This window comes from Myotis brandtii, unplaced genomic scaffold, assembly GCF_000412655.1.
Source record: "Myotis brandtii unplaced genomic scaffold, ASM41265v1 scaffold274, whole genome shotgun sequence".
Lineage (NCBI taxonomy): Eukaryota > Metazoa > Chordata > Mammalia > Chiroptera > Vespertilionidae > Myotis > Myotis brandtii.
This window is the reverse complement of record NW_005360425.1, coordinates 200373-226690: the sequence shown is the minus strand read 5'-3', so window position 1 is coordinate 226690 and position 26318 is coordinate 200373. Positions and strand designations below refer to the sequence as shown.

Below are 26318 nucleotides of genomic sequence, written 5' to 3'. Positions count from 1 at the left end.
TTTTTTTTTTTTTTTTTTTTTTTTGCATTTGCACTAAGATCCTTGAAAGTCTCACTTGGAGGATTCTGGAAGATTCTTGAGTAACCTTATAACTGTGGTTTTCAACTCTATATCCAGTAGTTTGCTTTCTTCCATTTCTTTCATTTGTGACTTGTTTCTTTGTCTCCACATTTTGGCTGCTTCCTGTGTTTGTGTCTATGTATTGGGTAGAGCTGCTATGTCTCCTTGAGTTGGTAGAGTGGCCTTGTATAGTAGGTGTCCTATAGGACCTAGTGACTCAGCCTCCCTAGTCATTTGAGCTGAGAACTCTAGGTGCATTTCTTTGTGGGCTGTGAGCACAGTCTTGTTGTAGTTGAGACTTGATTGCTGTTGGTGTCACTGGGAAGAATTGACCTCCAGGCCAATTGGCTGTGAGGACCAGCTGCGGCTACAATGGGAAAGCTACTATGCAGGAGACACCCTTATGGAGCAGGACTTGCTTCAGTGGGGCTTTGATGCTCACTGAGTCTGCCCCTTGAGTGTGTCATTTATGGATGTGTAGAGTTGTAATCTGGTATGGTCTTACACTAACCACTGGGTACATTGGCTCTTAGGTCTCCAGGGAGGTGCTTTACCTTGGCTTCCGGTGTGGGACTGGGACCCCTTGCTCCTCATGGGTGGCCTCTGCAGTGATGATCTTCCTCCCAATTAAAAAAACGGCACACGTGGGTGTCAGACCAGCCCGGTCTGCGCCTCTGCGCCTCCTCCCAGTCTCAATGTGCTTCTTCTCTAGTTGTAGGGCTTCTATTCAGCCAGCTTTCCAGCAGTTCTGGATAATGGTGGTTCTTTATTTTACTTGTAATTTTGATGTGCTTGTGGGAGGCGGCAAGTTCAGGTGTTTACCTACACTGCCATCTTGGTTCCTCTCTCCCCCAAGATTTCTTAGTTTGAGGTGCAGTTAAGTGCTCCAGTAATATTTGCATAATGCTCCATGGGTAAAAGAAGTACCTATCAGCCCCATTTATTAAGTAGTAAAGTCTGAATAGCTGAATATGTATTTACATCTTAACAAAATTGTACTTGTTTGGAAAAATAATGACTATAAATTGAAAGGAAAAAAACTTTTTCTTTTATCCTCAAATAACCACAACTACTTACTAATGGAATGTGTTTACTTGTCAGGCTCTGCACAGCTTTGTAAACTTTGGATTTAGGTTGGACATCACCACCCTCAAATCCTATTCCACACTGATTTAAACACAGTGCCACTTTTTATCATACCAGCCACCAAACACCCAGCTTTGTAAAATACCATATCATCTCCTGGAAGGTAGCTTCATGCTGAAACTCAACTACCTTGAGCTAACACTTTGTGTGTCCAACAGATACTGAGTACCACAGATTACCTTGAAAATTTAAAATATCCCTCAGTGCTCTTATAAGTTCCTTATAGCATCCTAGGGTACTGTGGTACCTAGATTGGGAACTATAGTTCCACTTTGTATGTAGCATTTCCCAAAATTATATGTGCATTTTCTCAGGCAAGTCTACTAACATAACACTGGGCAGTGTTCCTTGGAACGTGTTTTGGGAACTGTTCGGATAGAACGTGAAGAGAGAATACCCAGGACTCCTTGCTGCAGTTCTATGGGAAATACTCCTGGGTGTTGACAGACTGAGTGTGCCTAAAGGATTTGTATTCTGAGCATAGAGTGCTGCTTGTCTATTTTTAGACCTCAGCAGGTGGGCCTGCGTTGACTCCAGACCTTGCTTCTGAAGCCCCAATGCATCCTAAAAAGTACATATGGAGATCTTAGGGCAGCACGAGAACCATCTCTACAGATGTTTGGTTACTGGGGTTTCAGGGCTTCTGAGACCAGGAATGTCAGTCATCTTGTGACCAATGTAGCTACAGCATGAGCTCCATGACTTGTCTTCTCTGGCATTTCATTTTCCAGAGTGTCCCATAGAATCCCAGCACACAGGATGCTCTCAGAAAAATAATTTATGATATATATTCTATATAATAAAAGGCCAATATGCAAATCGACTGAATGGCAGTATGGTTGGTCACTATGATGTGCACTGACCACCAGGGGGCAGATGCTCAATGTAGGAGCTGTTCCCTGATGGTTAGTATGCTCCACCAGAGGGAGGGCCGCTCAGCCAGAAGCTGGGCTCACAGCTGGCAAGCGCAGCGGTGGTGGCAGGAGCCTCTCCCACCTTCGCAGCAGTGCTAAGGATGTCTGACTGATGGCTTAGACCCACTAGGGAGCAGGCCTAAGCTGTCAGTCAGGCATCCCCTGAAGGGTCCTGGACTGCGAGAGGGCACAGGCCGGACTGAGAGAGACCCCCCCAAGTGCATGAATTTTGTTCACTGGGCTTCTAGTATATATACTTGAAATCACAGAAAGCCCAATTTTTCCCAGTTTTAGAAGCTCCTGATGAAATGCAAATGGGAATTACCAAAGAAAACATGTGTCTGTAGGGTGTATGTGTGTTTCTCTGTATTGTGTGTGATTATGACTAATGTCCATCAATTACCTGCAAATTACTAGATGTTGCCTGTAATGACAGTTCTGTTTTTAGCTTAATGGTTTATGTATCTAACTAGTGGCTGCTGTCTGGAGTAGGGCTGCTGGCAAATCAAAACACTATTTGCCAAGCCTGTCAGTGTGACAAATGTTGCTTACATTGACTCCTTTATTTCCAAGGTCAATTGACATGTCTTTTTTAATATCACTGTTTGATGTGCTAAGAGCCTTAAATGAGAGCCATTCAATAAAGGTCCAATTTGCTACATTACTGTTTATTCCTGGATAATTCTGTATTAGTTGAGCTCTTTAAGATCTAAAGGAAGAAACATACATGGATTACCCTCAGAAATGGGGATTTATTACAAGGATTTTCAGACTGTGGGGCAGCACAGGGACCATCTTCTAAGCCTTTTAGTTGCCATGGGTTTCAGGGCTTCTGAGACTGGGAGTGTCAGCAGCCTCGTGGCTAACATAGCAATAGCCTGAGCTCTGTGACCTGCCTTCGCTGGGCATGTTATTTCCCAAAGAAGGTTCCTCAGAACCCCAGCCCATACGCTGCTCTAAAAATAAAAGGACATATGATAAAATGAGTTGGGGAGCTGTTATATAATCTATTCCTGCCTTGGAAGTTTATTAGCTTATTAAAAGCCCCCATAAACACTTTATGTTTTATTTTCTGACAATTTCTTTTTTGACCTTGTTAACACAGTATTTCTCAGTTATGTTTAACCAATAAGCACCCTAGAATATCCTTAGGAGAACACGCTAATATTTGTACTTTTCAGAAGAATCTGATTGTGTTCATTTGTCACCTGTGTTGGGTTCCTCACAGCCACCCTCAGATTCAGTGATTCGCTGGGAGGACTCACAGGACTCAGCGTACAGTTGCACTCATGGCTGTGATTTATGACAGTGAAAGGATACAGAGCCAAACAGCAAAGGAAAGCTATGCATGGGATGACGTGTGGGGGCAACCAGGCACGAGCTTTCAGTAGTCCTGTCCCAGTGGGGTCACAGGATGTGCTTGCTCCCCCAGCAATGTGGAATGCTGCCATGCAGGGAAGCTCATTGGAGACTCAGTGCCCGGGGTTGTCATTGGGGCATATTACACAGGCACCTCTGCCTGACATGTATCAGTGCTCCAGAACCCCAGAGGGAAAGCAGGTGTTCAGTGTTTGTACAAATGTTAGTACAAATAGCTTAGGCCGCTTTCTTCAGTTCAGGAAAGGGTGGGGTTCCCTGAAATTCACATTCTCAGATGCCAGCAAGGGCCAACCTCCTAAACTGGTCTTTCAAAGGACATCAAGCCTTTTCTGTCCACTCTCCAATAGTGGAATATCCATTCATTCATTCATCCTGCATTTGTCTTCATCAGTTTGGGCTGCTGTAACAAAAATTCTGTGGCTTGGGTGACTTATAAACAGCAGAGATTTATTGCCCATAGTTCTGGAGGCTCAGAGTTCAAGATCAGGGGGGTGGGGATTGGGGGAACTGTCTTCTGTGTTTCTGGGTTGCAGACTGCCAACTTCTCGTTATATCTTTACTGGGTGGATTGCAGAGGGGAAGCAAGCTCTCTAGTAGCTCTTATAAGAGAAGTGATCCCAGTCAGGAGGGCCCCACCCCACAGCCACTGCATTCATGGAGTTGTCAATGGACCTTCAGAAAGCAATCACAAAAATAATAAATATATTTACCCTGGTAAACATCTCATTAGGAATATGATGAATGCTAACAAAGAAAAAAGGCGTTTGTCAGGATAGGCTATGTCATGCTGTGTGTATTAATCATGTTTTCCTTTTCTGTATTTTCTGATGCTATGACATCTGGGACCCTTGCTGAACCAGGAGAGACAGCCCCTCCCAGGGTTAGCTAATTCCTAGAGATAGCAAAGGATTCTGGGGGGTGGGGGGTGGGGAGGGGGCCTTTCATTTGCAAATCAGCCAATCCAGAGCTCACCTACCTCCTTTACTGATCTTCACTTATTGAACTACTATCCCCTTGCCCTAATCAGCCCAGGGCCTGGAGCCAGACAACTAAGGGTAGTCCCTATACCCTGGAGCCCTCTGAAATTATTCCAACTAGTCAATCCTAAACCCACCAGCCTGTTCACCCTTCCTCACCCTTTCCTTCCCCTTAGAAAATCTGAGTAAAGGCTCATACCCACCTCCTGAATTACCCTAGTGCTAACCCATGTGGTTTTGGGTGTCCTGGCTTTTCCCCTCCTCTTGGCAACTTCAAGTAAAAATCTTTTCCATGGCAATTGTCTTCTGATCTATTGGCCTCACCATAAAATCTATATTTTATTTATTTATTTATGTGCTAGAGGCCTGGTACACGGATTCGTGCATGGATTCATGCACCGGTGGGGTCCCTCACCCTGGCCTGCGCCCTCTCGCAATCCGGGACTCCTCGGGGGATGTTGGACTGCCGGTTCAGGCCTGTGGGGATCAGGCCGAAACCAGCAGTCTGACATCCTCCAAGGAATGTAGTGCACGAAGTGGCAGGCAGCCCAGGAGGAGCCCAGGCCAGGCACCGCACTGCTCCCGCTCATCCCGGCCCCGCTGCACCTGCCCCTGCACCTCTCGGTAGCGCTACTGCGGAGGCCAGAGAGGCTTGCGCTGCTGCAGTGGCACTCGCCAGAAGTGAGCCCAGCATCTGGCACCTATCAGTCAGCTAAGTGGTGCTCCCACTATGGGAGCGCACTGACCACAAGGGGACAGCTCCTGCGTTGAGCGTCTGCCCCCTGGTGGTCCGCGCGCATCATAGCGATTGGTCAAATGGTTGGTTGGTTGGTCACTTAGTCTTTTATATATACAGATAGATGTATTTATTTTTATATTTATTTTTATTGATTTCAGAGTGGAAGGGAAAGAGAGAGAGATAGAAACATGAGTGATGAGAGAGAATCATCAATTGGCTGCCTTGTGCATGCCCCCAGTGGGGGATCAAGCCCGCAACCCAGGCATGTGCCCTTGACCAGAATCAAACCTGGAACCCTTCGTTTGCAGTCCAATGCTCTATGCACTGAGCCAATCCAGCTAGGACTAAAATCTACATTTTAAAACACAGGTAATAAACACCACTCCGATCTCAGTGGCTTACTCACCAAAATTTTATTTCTTGTAATATTACATGTTCAAAAGAGGTTTGTGCCCTAGCTGGTTTGGCTCAGTGGATAGAGCATCAGCCCTTGGACCGAAGGGCCGTGGGTTCAATTCAGGTCAATGGCAGGCACCTTGGTTACAGGCTCAATTCCAGGCCCTTGTCAGGGTGCATGCGGGAGACAACCAATCGATGTGTCTCTCTTGCATGGATGTTTCTCTGTCTCTCCCCCTCCTTTCCACTCTCTCTAAAAAATCAATGGAAAAATATCTTCGAGTGAGGATTAAGAACAAAATGTGGGTCGCGACCCCTGAAAATACATCCTGCATATCAGATATTTACATTACGATTCATAACAGTAGCAAAATTACAGTTATGAAGTAGCAACGAAAATAATTTTATGGTTGGGTCACAACATGAGGAACTGTATTAAAGGGTCACGGCATTAGGAAGGTTGAGAACCACTGGCCTAGTTGCTCACTCAGGGACCCCGCTGACAGAGACCCAGGTTTACTGAAGCAGGGGAATTCAGCATAAGGTGCACAGGCTCCTCTAGGCTCCCTGCCAGAAATGGCACACTTCACTGCCACCCACATATTCTGGGCAAGCCAGTGCCTGACATCAGCAAGGAGGGGAGGTGCCATTCCACCTTGTGCCTGGAAGGAAAGCTGGAGATCCATGAGCACCAGTGACTTCCACAGGGACTTGTGAGAATGCAAAATAAATAGACTGGTCTGGATGGTCTAGGATATATCTTTCTGAAAATACTATTGAGACATTTGCAATGAGATTTGAACGATGAGAAGGAGTCAATTAGACAAACAAGTGGAGGGGATGTGAGAAAGTGTCCTAAAAAGGAAGCAGCATGTACAAAGACCCTGAGGATGGGATGGGGTGGCAAATTGAAGTAACTGAAGCCAGCAGCCTACTCAGGAGGAGGGCAGGGAGAAAGGCGAGGAAGAGTATTTAATCAGACATTCTTGGAGTGCAGAATCATGGTGATAATAAGAAGTGGACTTACAGGTCCATTTTATTATTGTTTTCAGATTCCTCACAAATGCCTTATTATCTGCACTCCAGGCTGACACCTTCCCTGCCTTTGACCAAAGAAGACGGGAGCACTGGAGGAGCTGGAGCCCGGCGGGACATAGGGCAGAGAATCTGGCAGGGTTGGGTCATACAGTCTTTGTGCACTCATTAGGAACGTTGGCCTAATCCTAAGAACAGTGGAAGCCATTGATGGATTCTGAACTGGGAGAGTGAGAAGTTCGGGGTCCTGGACTTAACCAGTTTCCAAGACCCCAGGTTACTCTAGGCACAGGGGAAGGAGCAAAGGGAAGTTTCTGGAGGACGGAGGACGTGGGAAAGACAACAGCCTTGATAAAGTGGAAGATGGGTATTAGTTTACATCTGTGGTCAGGGCACCTGTTTGTAAAAGCTCTTCTCTGCACCTTTTAGATTCATCAGATAACCAACAGCAGCACCTGGCTCTTGCCTTTTTGCCATCATTTTACCCCATTTCCCTAATAAGCCTGGATTCTATTATTGAAGGATATCTCACTCATTTCAATATGGTAAATAGACTTGTCAGATAAAAGATGGGCTGGCCTGAAAGTTTTATTTGCTCATTCTCTGACACGCAAACGTGATAACTCCTCTGACTCATGGGTCATCAGCTTGTCTGAAATTGATTCAGTGATAACGTATGGATGAGGGAAAGAGCGAGTTGTCAGTGCAACAACGGGGGAATGATGATTCAAGTACCCAGATGGCGAGATCAAGCTTTCACACCCCCTCCAGCTTTAGTGCCTTTGAGGAAGCCTCCATGTTAGAATTTATCTGCCAAGCCTGGGAAATAGCAGAGCGGCGGTAAATATCTGATTAGAGAAAATGGCTAGTAAGCCGCAATTCCATATATTGCAAGTGATAAAAATGTAATTGTTTGTTGACAGTGTATATTAGCTCTTCACAGCTTGTGTAAATATAGTACCAAGAAACTAGAGTTTAGAAATCTTCAATGGCAGCTCAAAAATGTTGTGGAACTAACTAGGGGAATAAAATCAACAAGTTCTACTCAGTGGGAAGAATGTCATCCCAGAGATGACTTCATGGGAGAAGCCTTGGCGAGGGGTGAGATTCCTCTAGGAAGCTGTATGTTGTTGAAGGAAAAGCCACACTCCAGACTGAGGGTCCGGGAAGGGCACCCAAGGGCATATTCTGGTGGACATGGGGGAGAAGCAAGTTGCAGCTGCCATGGATTAGGCCCATTTGGAGGTAGAGAGCACCAACGTCAGCTAGGATGGGGTCTAGAGATCAGATCCAGATAGAGGTCTGGCCCCATTGGAGACAATTTGGTATTTTAATGCTAGGATCCACTGGAGGCATGGCATCAGCGGACATGAATATCTGGAGGTCGGGGAAAGGTATCTGCTACATAGACAAGTCAAAAGGAAGCGGAGAGACAGGTGAGTGGTGGCCTAGAGGCCAGGGTTCTGGTTCTGGTGGTCAGTCCATTTCCTAGGAACCAGCCAATGCTGTAGGGATGTGTGTGTGTGTGTGGGGAGGGGCGGGGGGGCACTGTAGGGGTTGGAATGAACAGGAGGCTGCTGAAGGGAGGGGCCCAGCAAGGACCAAATGGGAGCTCAAGGCTCAAACTAGGTAGACTGAGTTAAGGTCAGATCTAATGGAGGACTGAGGAGCTATACAATAGAAACACAGTGTAGGCCACATATATAATTTTTTAAACTTTTAATTTTGAAATAATTATAGATTCACAGAAAGTTTTAAGGATAGTCCAGAGTGGTTCGATGTACTCTCCTAGTTTCCCCCAGTGGGTACACCTGTCACTATAGTACAGTATCAAAACCAGGAAAGTAACATTGGTGCAGTGTGTGTGTATATGTCCATGTCATTTTATCAGTGAGCTGATTCATGTCACCACCACTGCAGTCAAGATACAGAACTGTACTGTCATCATCTCTCTGGTGCCATTCCTTTCTAGTCACTCGTCACTCCACTTCCCTTCTCTCGCTGCCTCTAACCCCTGGCAACCACGAGTTTGTCTTCCGTCTCTTAATGTCATTTCAAAGATGTTATGTAAGTGGAATCGTCTGGTATGTCATTCTTTTGAGATGAGCTTTTTTTCACTCAGCATAATGCCCTTGAGATGCATCCCAACTGTTGTATGTATCGATAACCCATTCCTTTTTATTGCTGAGTAATATTTCATGGTATGGATGTACCTCAGTTTGTTTAGTCATTCACCTATTATAGTAGGACATTTTTGTCATTTCGGGTTTTGACTATTAGCAAGAAAGAAAAAAGCCTACTATGAACAATCAAGGGCAGGTTTTTGTGTGTACACAGTTTTCATTTCTTTGGGGTAAATGGCCAGGAGTGTGATTGCTGAGTTGTAGTGTTAGTGTATGTGTAGACTTCTTTTTAAAAGAAACTGCCTATTTCTCAGTGTCTGGGCCATTTTACATTCTACCAGCAATGTATGAAAGATCCAGTTGCTCCTTATTGTTGCCAGCAATTGGTGTTGTCACTTTCTATTTAATCTCTTCTAATGATATGTGGTAATACCTCATCCTGGTCTTACTTTGCATTGCCCAAATGGTTAATGATGTTGAATGTTTTTCATGCATTTATTTGCCAGCCTCTATCTTCTTTAGTAAAATGTCTCTTTGTGTCTTTTGCTGATTTTTCTAATTGGATTGTTGGATCCTTGCCTCATTTTCAATCTTCCAGAAAAAGTCTTTCACCTTTAACTGCAATATTAGCTATAGGATTTTTGTAGGTTTTGTTTATCAAGTTGAAGAAGTTCCCCTCTAGTCTTAGTTTTCTGAGAGTTTTTTTTTTTTAAATCATGAGTGAATATTGAGTTTTGTCAAGTGCTTTTTCTATATTAATTGATGTGGTCATGTGATTTTTTTTACTTTTGGCCTGTTAATAAGATGAATTACATTGATTTGTTTTTAAATATTAAACCAGCCTTGCATCCTTAGAATAATCCCCACTTGGCCATAGTGAATAATTATTTTTATATATTGATGAATCCTCATTGCCATTATTTTGTTAAGGATTTTTGTTTATATTTATGTAGGATATTGGTCTTTAATTTTCTTTACTCGTACAATCTTTGGTTTTGGTATTAGGTTAACAGTGTTCTCATCAAATGCACCTGGAAAGTGTTCTTCCTCTATTTTCTGGAAGAGATTGAGTAGAATTGTTGTTAATTTTTCTTTATACATTTGATAGAATTCTCTAGGGAAACCATCTGGGCCTGTGTATTTTAGGGAAGGTGAATTTTAAATTATGAAGTCAATTTCCTTAATAGTCTAGTGCAGTGGTTCTCAACCTTCTGGCCCTTTAAATCTAGTTCCTCATGTTGTGACCCAACCATAAAATTATTTTCGTTGCTATTTCATAACTGTAATGTTGCTACTGTTATGAATCGTACTGTAAATATCTGATATGCAGGATGGTCTTAGGCGACCCCTGTGAAAGGGTCGTTCGACCGCCAAAGGGGTCGCGACCCACAGGTTGAGAACCGCTGGTCTAGTGCTACTCTAATTATCTATTTCATATGGGGAAGTAATGGTAGTTCGTGCTTTACATAAAACTGGTCAGTCTCATCTAAGCTGTCAAATGTATGTGTGTAATTTTTCACATTTCCTTATTATCCTTTTAAAAAAATCTTCATTTGAGGGCATTCTTAAAGAGAGGAAGGAACAGAGGGCTAGAGAGAAACATTCAGTGTGAGAAACATTGATAGGTTGCCTTCCATATGTGCTCTGACTAGGGATCGAACCCACAACCCAGATATGTGCCCTGACCCGGAATCAAATAGTGCACAGGACAACATTCAACCAACTGAGCCACTCTGACCCAGCCTTAGCATTCTTTTGATAACTACAGACTCTGTTGTTCTTAGCCCTGGAAATTTTCCAGTCTAGTAGATAAAAAATGAGTCTTGTGAATTTAGTTTTCATATTTTTATAATAATTAGATGGATATCTTTGTGTTTTTATTTGTACCTTTGCCCTTTTTTCTCTTACCTGTGTATCTTTTTCATATTGATTTATAAGTGTTCTTTATAGATTATGAATACTAACCCTCTTCCTATCATATATAATATATAATCTTCCCAATTTGCCCTTTCTCTTTATTATGTTCTTTTACAGTTTCTTTTGCTCACCATACATGCTTTTAATTTTCACATAATGAAATCAGTATTTTCCTTGAAAGCCTCTGGGGTTTCATGCTTTATTAATAGTACTCAGTCAGTTTCAAGAGATAGAACTCAAATCAAACTAGCTTGAACAAAAAAAGGAAAGAAGGAAGGAAGGCGGGAAGGAAGAACAGGAAGGAAGGAGGGAGGGAGGGAGGGAAGGAAAGATGTTGGCTTATGTAACTAACTGGGCACTGTAGAGATAGATCTCTGCATGGCTGAATCAGGCATCTGAACAGTGTGCCATCAGGTCTCTGTGTCTCACCTCTTCTCACTGTTCAGCTTTGTCTATGTCTATGTGGGATATCATTTTTTCTAAAGCAGATAGGCTCTGTGTAATGATAAAAAGGCTGCTGGCAGCCCCAACCTTTCATTCTAATGATTTAGAATCCACAAATAAAAGACTTCTCAAGTCTGTATGTCATATCCCATGGAAGGACTCAGAATGACCCTATCTGGATGGTGTGCCCTCATCCGTCTTCTTGCCTTGAGCCAGTCCATAAAGATGAGTGATATGCCACGATTGGCTGTTTGCCCAATTCTGTGGCTCGTGAGCAGGTGGGGTACCTGTCAGGACCCCATGAAATAACAGCTCCCCAGAAGAATGATGAGCAGGTAGCAACCAAAGCAGTCATCTAAATATGTCACTGCTAGAAAGACCTTCTCTAGTGTAATATGATTTTTTAAAAAATAGTGTATTTCCTTCTAATATGTATGGTTTCATTGTTTTAAGTGTAAGTTTTGATCCGTGTGAGAAAGTGAGGGAGACAGAGACAGGGAAAGGGAGAGAACATGGTGTGAGGTAGGGATCTTTTGCTGAATGTTGTTATACCTGAAGAGAAGATGACCTTGAGACTTATTGGATCACCCATTTCACAGTTTGATCACTTTTTCTTCTGTTTCCCTCAAATCTATTCTGTATTAATACGAGTCTTGTAAGATTAGGATGATGGGAAAGACAAGGGCTTCATCTAGCACAGTGGGCATTAATATGAGTTGTTGAACCCAGTACTTATGCTCTCCAGGGGACATCTGGGCATCCAAATATTATATAGCAATGGAGGTATAGAGAGGGAACCAGGAACACCACAAATACCCTAACCTACTTAAGAATGGGGGTAAGAGTAAACCTTGAATTCCCTCCCAGAGCCCTGATGGGGGTCAGGGGAGGCAGGGTGAGCCTAACATAGGGGACAAAGGACACAGATGGACAGGAAACTGCCATCTCTCTACCACCTGTGTTCACAATCAGGTCACCTGTGGGGTCAACACATGTGGACACCCAGCAGTGGACAGCTTTTTTCCTAAAATATGTCCCCAAGCATTAATTGAAAGTTTCATTATTTTATCTCTTTACCATTAGAAGAACCTTTTAAAAATTATTCTCTTGTGCTAAACACATTACCTCAGGTTCAATAATTCCGTCCACTTCACCCATTTCTTTTTCTTTACTTGAAGGTAAAAAAATTAAGCATTTTAATTTTAAAAGCTAGTACAGTATGATCCCATTTGTATGAAATTATTGCATTGACTCTGATCCCATCTATTGATCCTTCCATCTCTTTCTGTGCCAGCTGTCAAGGATGATCATTTCTAGATTGCACTGGGTTTTTCTATTCTGCTTTCATCTTTTAAAAATAATCAGCACTTATCATTTCTATAAAAGCAGTAGCCTTATTCCTTTTAAAGAATAAGGTGTATGAAAAGAAGCATTAACATTCTACTACTTAGAGTTGGATGTATCTTTCTCAATTTGTGAAAAAATATAGTCTATTGGCAATTATTGTGCATTTGTGGTGAAATCTACCCAGAGCCTAAAAAGACCTCAGCCAGAAAGGGAGGAGACAGGGAGAATACAGCCAAAGAGGAGAAGAGACAAGGGAGGCCTCCAGGTCAGGGACAGCCCATGGTTTCAGGGGAGTAGCCCCTCATGTTTCTGTGGCAGAAGACCCCTGGTTTCCATCACTATTTTCTCTTTGAACATCTTGTATATATGACTGGTGTTTGGCTTCTTTTGTATTCCTCCCTGTGCCTCCGTCAGCATTGTGCATCCAACAGGTGCTCAGTAAGTGCTTACTGGATGCACAGTTCCCAAGGGGGTCATCCTCCCTAAATTGCACCTCTTTGTCTTTCAGGCTCACAGGCTTTCAGCTGCCAGCCACCATCGTCAGCGCGGCCACCACCCTCTCTCTGCATCTCATCAGTGACTACGCAGTCAGTGCGCAGGGCTTCCGCGCCAGCTATGAAGGTAGGTGCCCCTCAGCCCCGGGCACAGGGGCCTGACATGGAATAGCCACAGGCAGAGCTGTGGTGCTCCTGGCTGCCGGGAAGGGTTGCTTCTGATTCAGAGCTTGCGCCTGTCCTGCCAAGGCTGGTACTGACCAGTAACTCAGTTACTTCAATTCCCAGGCTGTGTTTCTAGGAAGCTGAGAATTGAAATCAGAGCCCAGTGGCAATGGTTTGTCCTGAGGGCCTGGTAATGTCTACTTCTCTGTCCTCTTAACTGGGTTTTGTTATGTTTTTATTTTTTTTAATTCTATTTTCTATTGGGCTTAATTGTATAAGGTACATAAGCTTGGTTTTGGAAATAAGAGCGATATAAACCCTAAGTAAAAGCAATAAAGTTAAGTCACAGGAAAAAATTTCTGCTCAATATAGTGATGGCAAAGAGTCAGTTTTATATCATTCAGAGAAGAACAATTGCTACTTTTTCCTTAATAGCATGGATTAGGGTTTCTTGGTTTGAGTTATGCAAATAATTTCCACTTCTCTCAGCCTGTTTAAATATGGTGTTAGCATTCAAATTAACACTAATATCTTCAGATTATACACTATTATTATTATTAACTTTATTATGTTAGTTCAGAAGGTGGTACTTCTGGATCTCTGTCATTTCCCTGGGAAATTTACATTTCATTAATAGGTAATTATGCTGCTCTTGGCTAAGACCCACACTGCTATTTTGTGTTGAGATCATTAATGGGCTTATTTTAAGACTGTTAATGATAATTAATAACAGTAATGACATAATACCCTAGTAAAGCATGCCAGATATTCTAAAGCTTTCTTTCTCTTGCCTCCAAGAACTTGAAAAATAAGTGATGCTGGCTCACTCTACCTCTCTGAGCACGCCCTCGCTTTCCCCTCCTCTGTCTTATCCCCCTCCTCTGTCTTATCCCCCGAGGCCCCTTACCTTTGCCTTTCTCTCCCCTGAGCTCCAAGGGCCTTTTTCTGCCTCTGTAACTTGTTTCCTGTGCCTATGCAGCCCAGCCAGCTCACTTCTACTACCTCTGTAACTGTCTAGATAAACTTTCTCTCATTTGAAAAAAGTAGTGATGCTTTCTTGAATAGCATCTGTATTCTATAGCAATACAGAAATAGATCCCACCTTTGTCTTGGCAGAAATATACCACTGAAAGAGGGCACATCTTACCTTCTTGGCTCAATCCGCCCCTGGTGCTGTGGGGGACACAGTTTGATACTTTAACCTGAGCAATTGAGGGCTCCTAGAAGGTCTGTTATTTTTTCATTACAGCTTCCTGAGGAGGCTCCAGAGAAAGTTCCACATGCCTTTAACTGAGGGCTCCTGAAAAAACCTATGTGTCTTTTAAGGGAGGTGTCCTGAGATAACTCAATTTCCCTTTAAAAACAACTAGTTCCTCCAAGTATCAAGCCTGTAATCTTGGTCATGCTGGTTACATCTTTACCCTGAACCTCTGGTCCTGAATCCAAACCAGTTCTCTCCAAAGTTTGAGCTACAACTTCCTTCCTAAGGAAGACCTCTTCAGGAGCTTTCAGGAGCTTCTTGCGAGCTCTCTGACCCTGAGCTCCATCCACAGTATGTTGGCCGTGGGGAGATGGGCTGTGTTTGGGGAAGGCTGGAGAAATGAGGCAGTGACACCAGGGTCGTACGTACCTGCAGCGATCCTGTGTGCTGAGGGGCACCACTGGGCCCTCATGGTGACCGCCTTCAACATTCCTTGGAGATATTTGTCTGAGGCTGGGCTCTCATGAGACTTTAAGAAAAAAGAGTCCTATTTACTTGCTGACCTCACTGACCCCACCTGGGAACAGTGCCAACACTTCTCATTGGGCAGAGCCATTCTGAGGTTACAGTCGCAGGGCCCTTTGCAGCCAGAGGCTCCGGCCTGGACTTCATGGGCAGGGCCTGTAGTTGGGCATCAAAGGTTTGCAGACTCCTTGTAACTAGAGGCAAAATTCTGAAGGTATAAGGATGTATGTATTTTTTCCTAGGAAGGGTCTAGAAGACGGATCAACAAACTCAGCCTCCTCCCTCCCTCAGGGCTTCATCCAGCCGCTGGCTCCTTTTTGTAAATAAACTTTTATTAGAACCCAGACAAGCCCATTTGTTGACATATTGTCTGTGACTGTTTGCATGGATTACAACTTCAGAGTTGAGTTATTGCCACAGAGACCATATGGCCTGCAAAATCTAAAATATTTGCTCTGGCCCTTTATGAGAGCTGTGCTATGAAACACAGTAGCCATTAGCCACACAAGGCTATTTACATTTAAACTAATCAAAATTAAATACAGTTTAAAGTTCAGTTTCTCAGTCATACTGGCCTCATAGCAAGTGCTCAGTAGCCACATGTGGCTTGTGGCTGCCCTAGTAGACAGCACAGACAGAGAGCATTTCTATCATTACAAAAAGTTCGACTGCACAGAGCTGAGCCAGAACTTCCATCAGATTCACAAAGGGCCTGAGTTTCAAACAAGGCTGCAAGCCATTAGAATAAAATAGAAACCCGTGGGTCCTTCCTCCCACCTGCCTGGCACCCTCAGAGGCAGCCCAGTCGGGAGAATGCTCAGTGTTCCACAGGAGGACCAAGGGCAGAAGCAAGGGTCTGTCCTACATCAGCCACATGATGGTGTCAACTCTCTGAGTCATTGGCACTAAGTTGACAGAGCCTTGCAGGCAGGGCCCTGTCAAGCCCTGGACTGGTGCAAACAGGTTGCGGGGTCAGGCACAGAGAAGCCAAGGATGGGGTTATCACCAAGCCACATGGATCTGCCTTAGGACTGGACCACGGGGTAGTATGTGCATCTGGAAAAGTGGGAGTTGCACTGACTTTTGGAACAGCTGAAGAAGAAGGGCAAGGAGGGAAGGTGGGAGGAACCAAGAGGGGCAGCCACTGCTGAGAATATTGCTCAAGGTACATGCACCCAAAGTGGTGGCCTGGGCCCTTGCTATTACTGGACTTACTAGACAATCCCATATTTGGGAATTGGCTGATAAACACTAGCTTCTTGAGCTTATAACTGACCTTGGGTAGATTTTTAACAGCTCTCTGGGCCTTATTGTGGGGGCACAAGCAAGAGTCAGTATTCAAAAGGACTATGAAGATGTGGCTCTCAAGGAAGGAAGTCAGCCCTGTCTTCCATTTCAGAGTTCGCCTTCATCATTTGTGCTGAACAGCAGCAAACAGACAGGCAGGCAGACAGGCTGCATAGAAAGGGCCCCCTACTGACCTGTGCTGCCCCCACTCAGGACAGCTTCCTTAGAGTCTGTATTCAGGAAGTCACCGTACCCATTTCAAAATGACCCCAGGCCCTGCATTTAGTGACCTCCATTGGCTGACATCCCTGATAGTCTGCTATCAAAGCGAGTTTGTTCCTCCTCCGCTCTGTTCAGGAGAGTGAAAAGTGCAGATAAGGAACTGACTGCTACTGGGTTTTTAGAGAAAGGTGAAGTCGGGCGAAGAGTGTCAGCTCATAGCTGCTGCTGCTTCAAGGGGAAGATCAAAAAGGCCAGTCGTCAAATCCCAAGAAGATAGGAGATGCTTGATTTGCAATCCCAGGGAGCAAGAGCATGGGCTGCAGCTGTGGACTCGGGGGAAGGGGGTCAGCTTGTATTAAGCACTAACTATATGCCAGGCACTGAACATCTATTATCTCATTTAATCCCCACGACAGCCTGGTGGACAGATGTTGCTATCTTCATCTTACAGATGTACAAGCTGGGACTCAGGAGTTTTGTGTTCAGCTTAAGGCTACTTAATGGCCAGAAATGGCTTTTCTGGTGCTAAAGACTACACTGTTCTCTTACCCTGTGCTTCTGCAAAACTCCTGGAGTAAGGCAGAGATTGGTGACTACATTTCACAGGTCGGTAACCCGGAGCTAAGTCGGCGGCAGGGAATGACACAGGCTGGCCTGGGTTATTCCAGGGAGGCAGCAAGAGGTGTGTTCCAGAGCTTCTCAGTTCAGGTTGCTGGAGAAAGTATAGGATGCCCAGTTCATTTGAATTTTTAATCAAATTTTTAAAATTTGATTTTTTTTGTGTAAGTATATCCCCAATATTAGCTGGGACATACTTATACTAAAGAAATTATCTATTGTTCATTTGAAATTTAAATTTAACTGAGCATCCTGTATTTTTATTTGCTAGATTTGGCAACCACATTCTCAGTATTGATTCGCCAGGAGCCCTCACTCTACTCATCCCTCCTCCTGACTCCCAGATCTGCCGCTTCCTGCTTGCCCAGCTGGGGCTGCCCATCTACTACAGAGGGACTGGCCACACCTCTGCCCTTCCAGGGAGTGCACATCTAGACAGCTCTCTGTACACACACACACACACACACACACACACACACACACACACACACGTGCATGGGCAGATCCGTGTGCACTTGGGGTTATGCTGTGTGTGCAGTTCTGTAATCTGATTAATGAGGCCGACATTTTTCTGCGTTAATAAAAGTAGTCCTGATTTGTCCTTTCTAATGACTATCAGGGAGATAGCCGTTGTGGTTTGCATATACCATAATTATTTAACCAGTCATCTTCTGTGGACATTTAGGTGAAGAATATCCTTGTACATACAACTTAAACCCTCACCTAATTATCTTCTTAGAATAAATTCTTGGAAGTGCAGTTGCTGGGTCAACGATGGTGTAGAATTGTATGTTTTAATACATAATTGCACAGCGTCTTTAGAACAGTTATACTGATGCACACGTCCACCAACAGCGCACAAGAGGGCCCATTTCCCGCACTTGGCCTACATTGTATGTTGGTGAGCTTCAAATCAGTTTCATTGATTAAAGTGGGTGAAAAATACAGCCTCATTTGTGATTATAATTTGCATCTCTTTGATGATAGAGAAGGTTGAGCACCTGTCATCACTTACTGGCCATTTGTATATCATTTTGTAAATTGTCTCTGCCTCTGCCTACTTTTCTTTTCAGGTGTTGGGATTTTTTTCTTATCTTTTTTTTGTAAGTGGTTTTGCATATTAAGGATATTAATGTTATGAGTTTCCTTTTGATGTGCAGCAGTTTTAATTTTATGCCAGTAATTTAAAACTTTTTAATTTTTATTTTACCTTTGCTGTCATGCTTGGAAAGGTCTTTTCTATGCCAAGATCAGATAAATAGTCATTTAAATGTCCATCTTATTTCAGAGGGTTTTTTGTTGTTCCATTTCACTTTTAAATTCCTTTGTAAGATCAGATAAATAGTCATTTAAATGTCCATCTTATTATTTCAGAGGGTTTTTTTTTGTTCCATTTCACTTTTAAATTCCTTTGGAATTCACTAGTGTTTGTCTTGGTTTCCATGAGTGTCTTTCTGTCTCTGACTTGTTAACGCTCACTGTGTGTCCTTCTGTCTCTCTCTTTGAGTGTGTGGAAGCCTATTACTCCCCAATTTGCCCTCCTTGTGTCTCTCCTGAGGCTTCTTGCTGTTGTTTGGACGTGATTTCTCCCACCCCATCCTCTAGGCTTCCCCTTCTCCACACACAGCTCTCAAAGGTTGTATGGGATTGTTTCTGTCTATTCCATACTGATCAGCAGGTAAACAAGAATTAAAAGCAGATCAGAAAAATCTCAATTAGATTAAGAGTCCCAGCAGGTTTTTCATGCCTAATCCTGGTTGCACCTTTGCATTTTAGCAGCATTACCCTTGAGCCCTTACTCTAACATGTTCGTGAAGGAGAAACCCATCTCTGAGTGCTGGTCTCCGTCAGTTAGATCTATTGAATCATCTACATCCAAAAACAGGTATTTCTGTTTAGCTAAATCTGTCATCTTGGCATCTTACTCTCAGAATGCAGTGGGCTTCCTTAAACATCAGACCTGTTCTAGTTCACATACTCTATCCACATAGAATCTAGAAGAATGAAGAATCTTATTTTTGTAAACTCCCTGGTAACCATCAGGGGAGAGGTGGCAGAATGCAATGATGAAGACCTCAGGTTCTGAGTTCAAACATATCTGGCATCCAGTCCCATCTTTGTCACTCACTTGCTGTGGGATATTGGGCAGGTTACTTTATTTCCCTGAGCTCTGGCCTCCACATATGTAAAATCAGGATAATAATACTACTCCATAGAGGAGTTTTGACAATCAAAGAGAACACACGGGTTCACATGACGTGCTCGGTGACAGGGCCTGGCGAACTATAAATGTCAGCCAGTTAATGAAGTCACCCTCATCCTGACCTTACTTAACTGAGATTCTTAAGGAGATGGAAGGAAAGATACATCAAGTCCACAGATCCCAGTCCCAGCCCCACTGCCAGCGCCTCCCCGGCTCCCGAGTTTGCATCAGATCCGCACCCCAGTTCATGGTGTGTCTAGTCTTATAAATAGGCTGTGGCTTCTTGGGGGAAGGACCAGAGGATTCTCCATATCCAGGAGCCCAGCACTGCCAGAGAGAGTACCTGTCTGATGGGGATGACGTCTCAGGCTCTGTCACCTGGTGGATGGGAACTGATGAGGTCAAGGCCGGACACAGTCTTTTCATGGCCTTTTTTCTCTGTATTAGAGAGATGATGGCGTTAGAGCTAAAGATGCCAGTAACACGCTCAGTAGGCCGTAGACTTTGTCTTTCCAAACAGACACACACACACACATACACATGCATGCACATACAAATTAACATGACACTTTTCCATATTTTTTCATATAATTCAGATAACCCTGAAGCCTACCCTTGATCCCCTCGTCCACCTGAAAAACAGCTCAGACATCACACATAAACTTTGTGGTAGAGATTCTTTCATTAATTAAGCTAATGTTTGTTGAGCACCTACTGTGTGCATTCCCTGATTCTTCATCCAAGCCTTATTTTCAGTCACGATTTGTCTTCTCTCTCCTTATTCCCCCACATTCCCAAAGAGGAAGGGGACAGGGAAGGAGGAAGAGCCCAATTCAGTGTCACTTCTGAAACAACACCTTGGTGTGCTTTCGCCACCTGTGGAAGGTCAGTGATGTCATCTGTGTGCGAGAACCACAGCATGGTGCAACAGGGTCAGACAGACATATCTGTGAGTGACAGACAGGCGAAAATGGAGCACCCCATTGTTGCTCTACCAGAAGAGGCAGGCTTGGAGGGAGCTTCAGGACGAGTGTCATTTCCTGGCTTCTGCAGGTGGAAGCAGGATTGAAGGTGGTCACAACCCTGTGCAAACAGGGAAATCGGGGCCCAGAAATGGATCCCTTCTGACTCATTCCTTCCTGGAATTAGACCTGCTGATTCTTTTTTCCTGGTTTCAGCCTCAGATAATTTCCTCATTCTGAAAGAGTTCCCCAATTCTGGGACATTATGCAGACATCTCAAAACTGGGCTAATGGAAGCTATTTGACTATATATATACTGAATATGCAATTTGCACCATTCAGGCCACTGCGGGCCAGAACAGCAGGCCTGGCAAGACCTCCTCGAGGGCAGGAGGTGATGAACATCCATTTCCTCTGCTCAGGAGGGAGGGATGGTGTGCACTTCCTGAGTGAACTTGCTCCATTTCCATGGCTCTGCCTTGGGAGTTGCAGAATATTCCTCTTAATCAGTACTGTGGAGTAGCAGATTAATACATAGAGATGTGACATTTGAGACAAATTGGGCAGCACTTCTCAGTAAGTGGGGAATCAGGATGAATTTCATATCACGTCTTCAGTAATCCCACAAACAGTTCATCATGCATAGCGATAGTTCCCCCTTTGGGGAAGGGTATTAGCATACCTTGAAGATGATATCATACAAACTCTAGTGTCCTGAACTTCCTCACATTGGGGTGTCCAAAGATATAGCGATGAAGGGGAAGGGGCATTTTCAGGTTGCTAGATTACCTGCAGGTAAGGTATTCATCTAATTTACTTCTCTGTCCCTGTTCATTTGTTCGTTCGTTAGTTCATTCATTCATTCATTCATTCAACAAATATATGCTGCACACCTGCTCTATGTCAGGTCCCAAAGCAAACCTTGAGGAATAGGAATGAAGTGGCATCTACCTACAAGGAGCTCTGAGGCCTAAAATAGTTGGAGAGGAGTAAGAATAGAGGAGCAGGGGTTGGGAAAAGGTGGGTTAAGCCTGGGCTAGCTATGAGCATTGGGCAAGTCTCCCAATCTCCCTGAGCTGCTTTTTTGTTGTTTTTTTCCAGAAGAGAAAGTGTAACTCCCACCTCAATGGGCTGTAATGAGGACTAAAAGAGTTAATGCATGGGAAATGCCTGGCACAGAGTCTGTATTCAATAAATTCCAATTCCCCCATGAAGAGGAGAAAATCGCTGTGCTGCCTAGTTGGGTCTGTGCAGATTAGGTATGAGCTCTGCCATGTCCCTGCTGTGTGAGCTTGGGCGAGACACTAAACCTTCGGGCTTCCTCCTATGGACAGTGGGATATGTGAGCATTAGTGGTAAGGTATGAGAAGCACCTAGCATGCCATTTGGCACATAGTAGGCATTCAGTAAAAGGAAGCTATTATAATAAGGCCTGATGTGTTTTGTGGGAGTGAAAAAAAATTCTTTCCCATGACAAAACCTTTGCTCAAGCAGGGTAACCCTGTGGCCCTCCAAGAACAAAGAGTGTCACCCATTTTGTTTTCCTTCACCAGGATACCATAGTCTAGGCCTTGACACACAGTAGGCACACAGTAGGGACACCACAATAGTAGCTAGTGCTTGCCTCTCTTAACCTGGATCCCTGCTAGTTCCTATTGGGCTTTTGTGCAAATTAGCACAAGTGGCCACTCTGAGGGGACATAGCCTTGTGAGCACGTGGCTTAGTGGTTGGAGTATATGCTGGGCTTTCGTTCTCATCATCACTCTGCATAGGCTTCCCTTTGCAGTACTCAACCCGAACAACTATATATGGTGGCCTTGCTCCAGAGCCTTTCTCTCAGGATTCAGCAAATCATTAGATGCTGGGTGCAGGGATCTTGGAGAGCTTTCACTTCAAACCCTCTAATTGCTTCCAGGATGGAGTATAAACTCCTTACCTGGCCATGAAGCCCTGGGCATCATCCTTCCCTTACCCCCTCCCTCCTCCAGCCACCCTGGACTTTATCCAGTCTTCAGACCCCACTGTCTCCCCGCTCATTCCTTAGATGCACAGAGCCCCCTCTCCTGAACCTTCCCCACTCCACCCTGCCACTCTTTTATTCCTTCCAGTGTCTGCTTAAACCAAATCAAGGCATCTGTCCCGGTGCACAGCACTCCTTTAGTCTCTCTTAGCTCCCTGATGTCTCCTTCCTTCTCATGCGTCACCTGTGTATCTCCTGCTTCTCTACTCCTGTGCGTATTTCTGGACAGGCTGGAACCCACAGCAGCACACCGATTACGAGCTCAGGGCCCGAAGGGAGAGTCAACTCCCAAGTCAGCCTGTTAGAAGCCTGCGTGGGACTTAGAGCAGGTCACTTAACCTCCTGTGACCTCCCCTGTCAGAAGGACAATGGTAACAATAATCTCTGCTCTGTGGGATCATCGCTGGGAACAAATAAGGCAACATGTGTCAAGGGTTCCTAATAGCTCCTGGTGTGGAAGAAACACTAAAAAAGCAACCATGTGGGTTTGAGCCCAGGATCTGACACATGGTAGATGCTTAATAAATAATGATTCAGTAAGTAAGTGGATAGGTGATCATCTCACCCAATATAAAAGACCCAGACAAGGAAAGAGATTGGCTCAAGGTCCCTGGGACCATATACTCATTGACTCGAAGATGCCCTCAGTTATACAAGATACACCACTTGATTTGATGTACCACTAAGAGAGAAAAAATGCTGCCAATTAAAGTATGACATGCCATCGATTGTAAGACGCATCCTAACTTCAGAGGTATTAAATTATGAGACAATGTGCACCTTAGAACTGATGAAATATGGTTACTGCTTAATTGCTTTTGACTGCCCCTCAGCCTCATTTGGGGTGGGTCCATCAGTCTGACCTCTTCTCAGAACTAGGGCTCTCAACTGTCAGGGCTCCTCCTTTTCAGCATTCATGTGGTGGCTCACGCTGGCCATGTGATCACCTTAATTTATTCTTTCAGCTCTAAGTCTCGTTATTTCTCAATTTTCTGCATTGAACTCTATTTAACACCTATTAGCACAGGTCTTCATCTGATAAATGCCCTTTTCTTGGGAGGCTGCAGGATGCCCCAGTCTTGACCCCCCTCTGGCTTCTGTGCCCCAGGCAGGGGAGCTCATAGAACCCAAACGTCCTCACTGCTACTGCCCACCCCCACCCACTCCCAGCCCTTCTGAGAGGCATGGGAACACCACTGGGTGGGGACCTGAATGTGATCCCTCCCATTTGGGTGGGGGTTGGGGGTGTAGGAGGATCAGCTTTTAAGTCAGTGGTTCTCAACCTTCTGGCCCTTTAAATACAGTTCCTCATGTTGTGACCCAACCATAAAATTATTTTCGTTGCTACTTCATAACTGTTATGAATCGTAATGTAAATATCTGATATGCAGGATGGTCTTAGGCGACCTCTGTGAAAGGGTCGTTCGACCGCCAAAGGGCTCGCGACCCACAGGTTGAGAACCGCTGTTTTAAGTCCTGCTCTGCCAGTGGCTACAGCTGGACACACAGCTGTCTCACTCCTCATGACCTGGTAACCCTGTCAGAGATTCTTCCACTGACTTCAAGGCCTGGAAATTCAGGGTACATATGCCTTTCTTCCTCAGGGTGACTTATCTCCCACCCCATGAGCTGAGCATGAGTGGGGAGAACAAACAGAAATACCAGATTGAATGTTCCTCTTCCCATTAATTGATCATTTGGGGGTGATTAGCCACTGTTTTGAATTATTCTTTCCAGCCCTTCCCTTCATCAGTGTGGATGATTGAGGGTTGAAGCCATTGACATTTCATTGTGACAGCAGGAGAGAAAAGTACTTCCCGCATTAGTGGCAGGTTCTGATTTGGAGATCGGGTGGTGGACAGGTTACTTCTCTCTCCTTCCCCTTGAAACGATCACATTAGACAACAGGAGTTGTCCACAGTCCCGTGTCCTCATACAAACCACGGGATTATAAGCCCGGAGCCCCTGAGGTGAGGAAAGCAAAGGAGCCAGCACTGGTTGAGCACCTTTGGCATGCCTGGCAGGGACTGGGAGCCTCAGACACCGGCACATCACTGCCTCCTGAGCAAGCTTAGGACCCCATTTTACAGATGAGGAAGTTGAGGCTCAGAGAGGTTATCTATTTGAGGTTATACGGCACCTAAGGGTCATGCACGGTGGGAAAGTCTGTTTGGTTCCAGAGTCCACCTCTTCCCACTCTGTGCTGCCTCTCAAAATAAGTCCCACACAGTTCTCCAAGCTCGCTCCTCCCACCCCCTGACCCCCTAGAAAGGAAGAGGCACAGAGAGTCAAGTGGGCCAGCACGTTGGACAATGACTGTAAGAATTACAATGAAAGCCGGCCTTGTGTTAGCTCTTACCAGGCGCCAGGTGCTCTTCATAGTGCCTTGCATTTTAACATGTAATCTTCACAACATTCCTATGAGGTAGGCACTGTTATGATCCCCATGTTACTGATGAGGCACAGATAGGTTAAGTAACTTACTTGAAGTCACACAGCTAGTAAGAGGTAGAATGTGGGTTTAAACCCAGGTGGTTTGACTTGAGTCTGCAAAAAGGAATAAAATAATTTCACACAGCTGGGACTATTGAATCCAAATTAAACATTCCACTATAACAGAGAGCAGTGCTTAGCATTGTACTTTAAAGAATCTAACAACAACAAAAAAGATGCACGAATCTGACTATATTCAAATGCAAAAATTCTGTACAATAAAAACCATGCAGAAGGGAAAGAAAAACTGACTTGAATGCTGTTGTACCAGATATGGCAGGAAATGATTACTCTCCATATTACACAAACAGCCCACAGGTACCCAAGTAAGGGAAGGTTCCTGGAGCTCACACCAGAGGAAATAGAATCAGCGAGTAAATACGCAGGAAAGCTGTTCGGCCTTGCTAATAATCAATGTAATACCAATTAAAACAATAAGAGGACATTTCATCCCTGGTCAGTTAGCTGGAAGACCCTTGGGAGGCCCTGATCGAATGCTGGAGCTGTTGCAGAGAAACAGGCAGCCACACAGTCTGGTGGCGATGCAAAGCGGTCCTTTGGGAATCGAGCTGGATCACATGTATCGAGACATAAAATGCTCATGTCATTTGACCCAGTAATTCCCCTCCTGGGAATATAAGTCAACAGAAGGAGAAAGTTATAGCATGAAAGTGTTGATTTCAGCATTATTTATAATGATGAAAAATGGGAAACTGTAAAAATGTCCAACAATAGGGGAATTACTAGGGAAATTATGGTATATGTACCTAGTGGATTTATGCAGCCATTTAAAATTATAAAGGCATTATTTAGTACTACAGGAAGATGTTTATGATGTTTTCAGTGAAAAAAGCAGAATGAAAAATTATGTCCCCATATTTATGACAACCATGTAAAGTAGGTCTTATAGGGACAAGGACTGCATAGGAATAAAAAAGGTAACAATTGATATGAGAGGGCAGGGAGATTGTGGGTAATTTTTTTTAAGTGTTTCTGTACGGCTGCTTGTTTGATTGTTTGATAGAGCAAATAGGAGAAAATCCAAAATCAAAAAGTAAACTAAGATAAACAACAATGAAGTCCTGGCTTATGTGAAAGCTCCATAGAGGTTTTACTTCACTGTGAGCCAAAGGTCACATGGCTCTATTAATAGAAGTATAGACCCCAGATCTCCAGAGGTGGGTGCATTCAGAGGAAGGGAACCCACATAATAAAGCAATAATCAGTAGTAAGGTGCTTTTGAAGATCCTAGCACAAGAGTAGGTGTTTGGGGTAATGAATAAGAGAAGTAATGATCTCACAAAGAACAGTTAAAGAGAAGGCCTGGAAGTGACTTGAGGATTTGTCACAGATAAGACAAATAAATGTTTATTCTGGATTGCTCCAGAGAGCAGAACAATGTCCAAGGCATAGATGTTAGATATAGGTGAATTTCAACCAAGAATCAAGAAGAAACTGTACATAGCTTTAATTATCATGAAGCAGGCTGCCTCAGGAGGTAATGTGCTTCCCATCTCTGGAGGTGCTCAGGCCAGGGTCTGAATGCAAACTCAGCCATAGATGCCGTTAGCATACTTCTCAAAATGTGCATGTGCTGGATTTCATCAGTTAACATCCATCAACTGTAAGATGCACCATTAGTTTATGTA

The 26318-nt window shown here is 44.2% G+C and overlaps 1 protein-coding gene across 1 annotated transcript in view; it reads left to right on the top strand.

The window, feature by feature from the left end:
* The window catches only part of LOC102261585 (CUB and sushi domain-containing protein 2), a gene marked incomplete at its 3' end in the record, with an annotated part of 266048 nt that overhangs the window by 41639 nt on the left and 198091 nt on the right, over nt 1–26318 (top strand). The window contains exon 3 of the mRNA XM_005868672.1: nt 12987–13099. Within this exon, the coding sequence (XP_005868734.1) occupies nt 12987–13099 (113 nt within the window). The remainder of the gene's footprint in view (nt 1–12986; nt 13100–26318) is intronic.